The sequence below is a fragment of the Oncorhynchus mykiss genome, chromosome 12, assembly GCF_013265735.2.
Source record: "Oncorhynchus mykiss isolate Arlee chromosome 12, USDA_OmykA_1.1, whole genome shotgun sequence".
Taxonomy (NCBI): Eukaryota; Metazoa; Chordata; class Actinopteri; order Salmoniformes; family Salmonidae; genus Oncorhynchus; species Oncorhynchus mykiss.
In genome coordinates, this window is record NC_048576.1 from 28,440,712 (window position 1) to 28,451,672 (window position 10,961).

Below are 10,961 nucleotides of genomic sequence, written 5' to 3' on the forward strand. Positions count from 1 at the left end.
TGATGTTGCACTCCATCACTCTCTTTCTTGATCAAATAGTCCTTACACAGCCTGGAGGTCTGTTGGGTCATTGTCACTGTTATGCTACAATGTAGAAAATAGTAAAAAATTAAGAAAAACCCTGGAATGAGTAGGTGTGTGCAAACGTTTGACTGGTGCTGTGTATAGATATATATTACAGTGGGGCAAAAAAGTATTTAGTCAGCCACCAATTGTGCAAGTTCTCCCACTTAAAAAGATGAGAGAGGCCTGTAATTTTCATCATAGGTACACTTCAACTATGACAGACAAAATGAGAATTTTTCCAGAAAATCATATTGTAGGATTTTTTATGAATTTATTTGCAAATTATGGTGGAAAATAAGTATTTGGTCAATAACAAAAATGTATCTCAATACTTTGTTATATACCCTTTTGTGGCAATGACAGAGGTCAAACGTTTTCTGTAAGTCTTCACAAGGTTTTCACACGCTGTTACTGGTATTTTGGCCCATTCCTCCATGCAGATCTCCTCTAGAGCAGTGATGTTTTGGGGCTGTTGCTGGGCAACACAAACTTTCAACTCCCTCCAAAGATTTTCTATGGGGTTGAGATCTGGAGACTGGCTAGGCCACTCCAGGACCTTGAAATGCTTCTTACGAAGACACTCCTTCGTTGCCCGGGCGGTGTGTTTGGGATCATTGTCATGCTGAAAGACCCAGCCACGTTTCATCTTCAATGCCCTTGCTGATGGAAGGAGGTTTTCACTCAAAATCTCACAATACATGGCCCCATTCATTCTTTCCTTTACACGGATCAGTCGTCCTGGTCCCTTTGCAGAAAAACAGCCCCAAAGCATGATGTTTCCACCCCCATGCTTCACAGTAGGTATGGTGTTCTTTGGATGCAACTCAGCATTCTTTGTCCTCCAAACACGACTAGTTGAGTTTTTACCAAAAAGTTATATTTTGGTTTCATCTGACCATATGACATTCTCCCAATCTTCTTCTGGATCATCCAAATGCTCTCCAAATGCTCTGGGGTGTGCTTTCCCCTCTTTCTCCTATAGTCCACAATCAGGTCCTTGGTCTTACTTATGTTGAGGGAGAGCTGTTGTGCTGACACCACACTGCAAAGTCTCTGACCTCCTCCATGTAGACTGACTCATCAGTAGAGAGTAGAGAGTGTTCCAGAGTAGAGAAACTCACAGTAGCTACTCTAATGGAGTACTGGCAGTGTCTGCTGTGGCAGGTGGGAAGGTGCAAATTACCTGAAAAAGATCTAATCTCTTAATGTTAATCTCAAAGTGCACAAAATTCATGCATTATACTGTTGAAATTCCTTTTTTTTTGTTGCAAGGGTAGGATGCCCCTGGACCCCCCTACTGGCTTTGGGCTATGCCACAAATGTCTTCAAATTCTAGAAATGCCCTGATTTGTGCATTACAATTTAAAAAATATTTAATTCAACTGAAATATCTTAATACAAATTCAAAATTATGTTATTCAAATAAAATTTCTGTTGGCACTGAAATCATTCCATAGTCTCTCTTCTGACTTCTTAGGCTACAGTATATTTGAATGGGGAAGTCAGGTTTGTTTATAGTTAATGGGATTGTCATTTTGTTTTGCTGAAAACACTCCAAAAACGACTTTATGTTAGTACCTTGTGTTCCCATCCTAATACTACTCCTACTGAATACTGCTATGAGTCTGGCTGTGTCTGTCTTCAGGCTTGACTGCTGAAGTCTGTGAGAAAAAATAGAAAGTACAGAGATGCATTTTGCTTCTACATGTATGGTGACTTAGCACTCTCTCTCAGCTGAAGGTTTACTGTGGTGTGTAGGTCTGTAGGATTACCCCTGGTCTTTGGCTCTGATTGCCTCTCCCTAATATCTCTACAAGGAAACGCAACAGAGATGGACAACAGTGGGGAGCTGTGTGGATTTTCACATATTTTGTGTGTGTGTGTGTGTGTGTGTGTGTGTGTGAACTGTACATAAAGCATACCAGAAAGACAGAAACCTACCATAAACAAGACACAGAAAGACACATAGAAAATGGATATAGACATTTGCAGGTAATCAAATCAAATCAAATCAAATGTATTTGTCACATACACATGGTTAGCAGATGTTAATGCGAGTGTAGCGAAATGCTTGTGCTTCTAGTTCCGACAATGCAGTAATAACCATGAGGTGTGTGTCGATAGCACACTGATGAGGTTAGACAGAGAGAGCAGTAAGGGGAGAGCACACAGTTCACACACTCACACACAGACACCCAATCACTCACACAGACACCCACTCTCACACACAGACACCCACTCAGAGTGGAGGGAGGCAGCTGCTCCAGGTTTGAGAACACTGCGCAGATCAAAGCCAAGTAGAAGAGAGTGAAGGACTGACAGGTTGAATGGATGGACAGACTGACGGACGGACAGACAGACGAACAGACATATAGGCAGGCAGACATACAGGCAGGCAGGCAGGCAGGCAGGCAGGCAGACAAACAGACAGACAGAGAGGAGCCATCAGGGAGAGAGCTGAGAGAGGAGAACACAGAACACTCATCTCTACAGGATCGCAAACCTCTGCACAGGTACTGTACACTCTCCTTCACTGCAAATACTCTAAACTTCTTATTGTCTCTACAAAAATGTGTTTTGTTTCATAAAGATAATGATAGATGGAACAGAATAGAACATAATTCCAGTCACTGGAATAGAAAACAGCATAGATTGGGAATGTAGTTAAAGTCTATTTATCAGTTAAAATAATAATTATCAGAAATAGCCAGTGGACAGTTCCACCAGCTATATAATCCCAGATTATCAAACTAAAATACCAGCAGTTCTGTTGTATGTTTGATTGGACACAGCTGTTGCTCTACCTGGGATAATCAACAGGAATTCAAATTACTATGTTAAAGAGATTGGCGTTTGCCCATATTGCACTTGAGTAATGGAACTGTGTACTGCTGTTTTTATCCAATATTGTTGTATCACTTTCCTAGGACATGATTTTATGCTGAATAGTAGGATTTCCATAAAAATCATCAAACAGTTACGGTAGTCTCACTGAGGAAAATACATAGTGCTCTTTGCTCTATTTCTTTACATGCATATTTCTGTGTTTTAATTTCAGAAAGCTTCAACACACCTTTAGTTTTTTATTATTGTACTGCAACAAAAACTCTCAAATTGTAAATCAGTGATTGGCTGAAAACACTCACACACAGCTGTGTGTATCTCCATTCTATTTACCAGTTCTGGTTAGAGATGGAGCCAGTGTTGGAGAGGTCTGTGGGGGAATCTTCCAATGCCAGCCTGGCAGCACCTCCTCTGAACCGCAGTGACCCAGTAGAGTTGTTCTCAGGTCTGCAGTTACTGCTGAGCTACCGCCCTCTGTTCATCCCGCTCTACTGCCTCCTGGTGGCCGTGGCCTGCGTGGGCAACTCCCTCCTACTAGCATGCATCCTGGCTGACAAGAAACTCCACAACGCCACCAACTTCTTCATAGGGAACCTGGCTGCAGGCGACCTGCTCATGTGTCTGAGCTGTGTCCCTCTGACCGCCTCCTACGCCTTCGAGTCCGAGGGCTGGCTGTTTGGCCGGCCGCTCTGCCACCTGGTCCCCCTGCTGCAGACCTCCACCGTCTTTGTCTCTGTGCTGTCCCTCACGGCCATCGCTGTGGACCGCTATGTGGTGGTGGTTCACCCTGTGAGGAGGAGGATCTCCCTGAGGGGGTGTGGGGCGCTGGCGGTGGGGATGTGGCTTCTGTCCCTGCTTCTGGCAACTCCTCCTTCCCTCCACACCCGCTACTTGGACCTGCGTCCCAGTGGGTTGGAGCTGGTGGTGTGTGAGGAGTTCTGGCCAGACTCAGACCACCTGCGGCTGCTCTACTCCTGCTTCATCCTGCTCACCTCCTACCTGCTTCCCCTGCTGTCGGTCAGTGTGGCCTACTGCGGCATTACAGCCCGGCTCCGTCAGCGCTGTCTCCCTGGGGCGCCCTCCCACAGCCTGCATCACTGGAACAGGACGAAGAGGAAGACCTTCTCTTTGCTGGTACTGTCTGTGCTCTCCTTCGCCTTCTGCTGGCTGCCCTTGCAGGTACTCAACCTGCTACTGGACCTGGACCAGGACTTCCTTCTGGTGGGCAAACGCCACGTCAACCTGCTGCAGGTGTGCTGCCACCTGCTGGCCATGAGCTCTGCCTGCTACAACCCCTTCATCTACGCCTCGCTGCACAGCAAGGTGCGCTTGCGCCTCCGCGACTACCTGAGACCCCTGACAGGGCGGGGCCGCCAGAGCAGTCTGCTCTCCCAGCATGCATTACAGCACAACACTAACACCTGTCTCAGCATGGTGTCTGAGCAGCCAATCAGAGAGGAGCAGGAAGGGCCACAGACCAACGCTGACAACTCCTTCTAAAAGATGAGACACTCACTCTCCACACTCAGAGAGGACAGGGCTCAGGATAAGGTGATGTTGTGAGGGGTTAAAGGTGGTACTGCTGTTGATTTGACTTCAGGTTTGCCTCCACACCCATCTCCCTAATGCTCCTCTCCCTGACCCTCTCCCGGGTTCTCACCTCTCAGTAATTCAGTTAGCTACACTCTCTCTAAGTGTTCTGTGAAAAGTCTATAGCACCATAGTACTCAGAGTCCTACCTGAGGCCAGTGTTGTTTTGATGCTTCTTTTAATGTCCTCCAGCTCCCCTGAAGGCGCACACTACCAATCCCTCAAATGAGATTATGGCCAATGGATGATAAGCAAACAAGGGTGGCACGGAGGTCTCTGTATATGCCTCTCTGTTTCTCTCTTTCTGTCACATTCTCTCTTCCTCTCAAGTTGTCAGCTGTACAGCACTCATATTCTGCCTCACCTGTGAGTGTGTATGCTGATTATCTAGATTGTCACTCTGCATGTTTGTCATAGTTATCTCCCACAGCATACTGTACATAATTCAAAATGATCTTTACAAGTGATTCTGTCAAGTAACATTTAATGTTTATGATATAGTGTCAGTGTATTATGGCGTATAGTTTTACCGCATACATCTGCAATAATAGTTGGAAAAGGGAGGCGCCTGTATAGTAGTTCACCATTACTTGTTCAAGCTTACTTGTATATCATAGATGTACCAAACTGTGAATAAACAGGTTTCCTTCCCAATGATGTTGACTTTTCCTATCCTGTAGTTGCTGTGGTCTGGACTAGAAGCAAAGACACCTGTGTGGGTTGAGCAGTTTTAGTCAGTGTTCTGTGACAACCATTGTCCCTGTATGGAGCCCAGGAACTGGGAGGATTCATAGACATTATGTTGAATGAAAACACAGGTCAGGTGAGCACCTGGATAAACCTGGTATTATGTTGAAACTCCCTGCTGTGTCTCTCAACTTGTATACACAAAGGGTCCTCTCTTTTACTATATTTCCACACCTCACGACTACGCTACCACATGTACACAAACACACACGCACACACTCTCAAGCATACACACACACACACACACACACACACACACACACACACACATCCGTCTCTCAGGTTACCTGCAAATCTCCATATCTGTTTTCTATGCCCTTGTGATACAGTCTACATGCGGTGTCGTTCTGGTTTCCTGTGTCTTGTGGTGCTTTATTGAAGGTTATGGTAGGTTTCAGTCTTCCTGGTTTGCTGTATCTAGTTCTCTTGTGGTACTGCAGAAGGTTCTGTTAGGTTGAGCACCAAACACAAAATCCAATGTTGAGTAATCACCAGCGTTGATATCCCAGGGTCACAGCCCATGCTTTGTTTATCAATCATGACTGATATTAAGTTCAACCGTGTGAACTCTATGTGACATGTTATATTCTCCCCCTTGTTCCTCTCTGAATAAAGTCTGACAAGGCTGCCTAATGCACTAGCCCCTCACAGGGGTGAGAAAAGGCCCTCTAAAGAGCATTCTCATGTCAGAAACTGGGAAGAATTCTCAGACGTCAAAGGTCATGCAGGCTGATGAAAGCACAACTGAAAGTAAAGTATAGATCTGCAGTGCTGTCTGCTCCCTCTGCTGACTATCAGTCCCTAGCAGGGATGTACAGTAACAGCGTTAGCCTCTTAAAGTGCCAACCGCAAGAAGAACTTAGAGCTCTTTTATATTTCATGGATTATTGATAAATCCAGAAAATGTTGCAAATCTTTATGTAACCTCCTTACAAGCTCCTCCAGACTACAATATTGACACATACTGTGGTGAAAATGCTAAATACGATAGGTCCTATGTGTGATTTGCCAAAGATTGAGCTAGGGTTTCCCAACTGTGGTTTGATTGTGTACATTTTTCCGTTGTAATGGATGACCATGTGCTAAAGACTGAAAAAGTAATCTCATCTGCTGACTGCAGGAAACACTGATAGACATGAATAGAATCCAGGAGTCATGTATTGTGTTGTGTAGACATTACAATTTTATCCCGTAATAATACAGATTCTATTTCATGCCAAGCTGCATAGAAGCACTTTCTGTATTTTGAGTGATAAACAAGGCACGGGTGCATCTGTATTAGTAATTAGCAGGGAAGGAAACAGCGAGGAGAGGAGAGGAATGCGCAGACAGACAGCTCCTCAGCCTCAACTCAACACAGAGGAGGACCAGGCTCATCAGCCCTGAAGAGCCCTCAAGAGCCTGGGCAATGGTAAACATGCACACACACAAACAAACATACACAGTAACAGTCAAAAGTTTGGACACATCTAATCATTCAAGGGTGTTTCTTTATTTTTACTATTTTCTACATTGTAGAATAATAGTGAGACATCACAACTATGAAATAACTAATGGAATAATGTAGTAACCAAAAAAGTGTTAAACAAATCAAAATATATGTTATATTTGTGATTCTTCAAAGTAGCCACCCTTTTCCTTGATGACAGCATTATCATGCTGAAACATGAGGTGATGGCGGCCTCAGGATCTCGTCACGGTATCTCCGTGGATTCAAATTGCCATAGATAAAATATAATTGAGTTTGTTGTCCATAGGTTATGCCTGCCCATACCACAAACACGTGGCACTCTGTTTACAAGGTTGACATAAGCCAACCGCTCGCCCACACTACGCATTGCACATGGTCTGCGGTTGTGTGGCCGGTTGGTCGTACTGCCAAATTCAATAAAACGACATTGGTAGAGAAATTAACATTCAATTCTCTGGTAACAGATCTGGTGGACATTCCTGCAGTCAGCATGCCAATTGCACGCTCCCTCAAAACTTCAGATATCTGTGGCATTGGCACATTTTAGAGTGGCCTTTTATTATCCCCAGCACAAGATGCGCCTATGTAATGATCAGGCTGTTTAATCAAGTTCTTGATATGCCACACCTGTCAGATAGATGGATTATCTTAGCAAAGGAGAAATGCTCACCGACAGGGATGCAAACAAATTTGTGCCAAAAATGTGAGAGAAATACGTTTTTTGTGCATATGGAACATTTCTAAAATATTTTATTTCAGCCCATGAAACATGGGACCAACACTTTACATGTTGCGTTTATATTTTTGTTCAGTGTAGTTGAAGAGACTGGATCTACGCTACTATCGTATCAGTATACTGGTCCGTCTGTCTGTCTGTTAGGAGCTCAACTGTCTCTCCTCCCTAGGGTCAATGTCCGCGGCCACACGGAATCGCTGTTTTATTCTTATTTTAATCACAGTTTAATTCATCAAAATCCGTCTGATCAAGCTAGAGACTTTGCATGGGCTGCATCTCAATCGTCTCAATGTTGGCCTTCCACCGAAGATGTGGAAGGCAGCTGAGGTACAGCGCTGTTTTTCAGAACAGGATTATCCCCTATAACTTGTCTTCTCCTGAAAACGTCTGTAAAGTCTGAACGGTTTGAGCAAAAAACTCATTGGACCCTACTATGGAAAGTGGATGTTTTGCTCTATGACGCCCACAAGGTTCACAGGACTCGTCTGAAGTCATTCCCTTCGGTGTGCCGACTAAATGTTTTTCTCATGCAAACTTCTGTTAAATCCAAATGGTTTGAGTTACAAACTAATATGACCCCACTAAGATAAACTGAGATTCTCACAAAAACAAATATATTGTCCGTTCTGCTCTACAACGCCGACAAGCTTCACAGGACTCTTGAAGGTCACCTGTCACTGTCCTGTAAAAAAATATATGAAAATGAATAGACATGACTAGGCTTTTTTGGACCCAAGGTTACACTTGTAACCTTTGTCTTTGTCCCAGATGCTTTCCTATATCTCTCAGATGCATTTCAGACACCTCAAACCATACTTCCTTTAGATTCATTTTTGGACTATCTTTTTTTGCCATATATGAATGTGTTATTCAAAGCACTCCTATGGGCAAGTAGCAGTAAGGCCAAATTCAATGTTTCATCAGATCATTCTTTTTTTAGAGAGAGAGAGAGAGGAGGGGGGAGGTTTACCTCCAGGGGTCTTAAAACTCGAAGTAAAATAGCTAAATGGTCCATCTTATGTTATGGACATATTAAAACAATGACATATGTTAGTTTAGTAGATATTTCCATCTAAAGGCTTAGACTCTTCTTAAACTTATTTAACTTCATCTTGACACACCTGACATTTCTTGTAACATTAGTTGAAGCATTATGGAGGACTGTTCCAAGTAATTTAATCCATAGGAGCCTAAAGATGTCCCAGTCATGGACTGTGAGCAATCATGAAGAATCAGTCAATGAAATATGTTACCTCAGAATTCACTGACGTAAGTGTGATTCAGTGCAATGTCATAGGTGGTATGATGGTGGTGCGGCCCTACAGCTATGTAGCCACCAGGTGGCATCAGAAAATTCAAACCTGATGAGACTTACCTAGAGCAGTCACCCTTCAAAAGTTGTAAATGCAGACAGCAAATGATCGATGCGTTTCAATGGCACCTTAACTAGGCCCTAAATATTTACCCCGCACATTAGGAGCTCCAGCAGAGTTCCACCTCAGCTTTATAACTGACACTATCTTTACATCAGTCAAGTGGAAAAGGCTATACGGACACCCCTGACCTGCAAACCAATATTTCATTTTAGAATTGGTTAAAATTAGGTAAAGGTCAGTTTGAGTTTTTGGTAGTCATTTTGCAGGTCAGCAGAGTCCTTATAGTCTCTCCCCAACAGAGTGGCTGTGGACCTTTCTTCCCTAGGGCTAAAGGTCCTGAAGCTTCTGCTCATGTGCAGGATTCTCTACTTATGCACATTCTCTGCTCTACTCATGGAGAATGGTGCTTGTTTAATAAAGTTAATCAAAGTTGAATACATTTCTACAAGACCACATAATGATAGTATTATACCAAATATAATGTTACTTACTGTAAGACAAAAAACACCACTATATTTCTTATGAGTCAACAACGTGTGTCACTAGGCAAAATATAATGCCTTCAGAAAGTACTCACACCACCTTAACTTTTCCCAATTTTTTTACAAAGTGGGATTAAATTGATTTAATTGTAATTTGTTGTCTACGATCCACACAAAATACTCTGTAATGTCAAAGTGGCAGAAAAAATCTAACATTTGGGAAAAAAATATATTTAAAAAATAAAACACTAATATATTTTGATTAAATATGTTTTCTTTGGGGGTAAGTCTCTAAGAGATTTCCACACCTGGATTGTGTAACAATTGCTCATTTATTATTTTCAAAAATCTTCAAGCTCTGTGAAATTGTTTGTTGATCATTGCTAGACAACCATTTTCAGGTCTTGCAATAGATTTTCATGTAGATTTAAGTCGAAACTGAAACTCGGCACTCGGGAACATTCCCTGTCTTCTTGGTAAGCAACATTAGTGTAGATTTGGCTTTGTGTTTTAGGTTATTGTACTGCTGAAAGGTGAATTCATCTCTCTGTGTCTGGTGAAAAGCAAACAGAACCAGGTTTTCCTCTTGGATTTTGCCTGTGTTTAGCTCCATTCTGTTTCTTTTTTTAACCTGAAAAACTCCCCAGTCCTGAACGATTACAAGCCTACTCATAACATGATGCAGCCACCATTATGCTTGAAAATATGGAGAGTGGTAGTCGGTAATGTGTTGTATTGGATTTGCTCCAAGCATAACACTTTGTATTCCGGTAAAATTTGCTTTGCCACATTTTTTTGCAAAATGACTTTAGTGCCTTGTTGCAGTTTTACTTTAGTGCCTTGTTGCAAACATGATGCATGTTTTGGGATATTTTGTATTGTGGATTAACAACAATGTTGTTGATCCATCCTTAGTTTTCTCATATCACATCCATTAAGCTCTGTAACTGTTACCATGAAGTAAAGTCGACATTGGCCTCATGGTCGAGCAATACATTTCAAACACAGATTCAACCACAAAGGCTATGGAGGTTTTCCAATGCCTCTCAAAGAATGGCACCTATTGGTAGATGGATAAAGCAGACATTGAATATCCCTTTGAGCATGGTGAAGTTATTAATTACACTTTGGATGGTGTATCAATACACTCAGTCATAAGATAAGATTCATACTGTCACAGTATCTAGAGTTTACAAAATGGTACAATAGAGATCAAAGAATGACATACTTTTACATTATAAAAATGTCTCAGTTCTTCCATGGCCTGCATACTCACCAGACATGTCACCCATTGAGCATTTTTGGGATGCTCTGGATTGATGTGTACAACAGTGTGTTCCAGTTCCCGCCATTATCCACCAACTTCGCACAGCCATTCCACAATCAATAGCCTGATCAACTCTATGTGAAGGATATGTGTCACTCTGCATGAGAAAAATGGTGGTCACACCAGATACTGACTGGTTTTCTGATCCACGTCCCTACCTATTGTTTTAAGTTATCTCTGACCAACAGATGCATGTCTGTATTCCCAGTCATGTGAAATCCATAGATTATGGCCTAATTCATTTATTTCAATTAACTGATTTCCTTATAGGAACTGTAACTCAGTAAAATCTTTGAAATTGTTGCATGTTCTGTTTATATTT

The 10,961-nt window shown here is 42.4% G+C and overlaps 1 protein-coding gene across 1 annotated transcript; it reads left to right on the top strand.

Annotated features, from left to right (window-relative positions):
- Nucleotides 1-3,258: 3,258 nt before the first annotated feature.
- LOC110539136 (prolactin-releasing peptide receptor-like) lies at nt 3,259-5,111 on the top strand. Its single transcript, XM_021626105.2, has one exon. It carries the CDS (start codon nt 3,259-3,261, stop codon nt 4,408-4,410), a length of 1,152 nt encoding a protein of 383 aa, XP_021481780.1. The 3' UTR covers nt 4,411-5,111.
- Nucleotides 5,112-10,961: the final 5,850 nt, after the last annotated feature.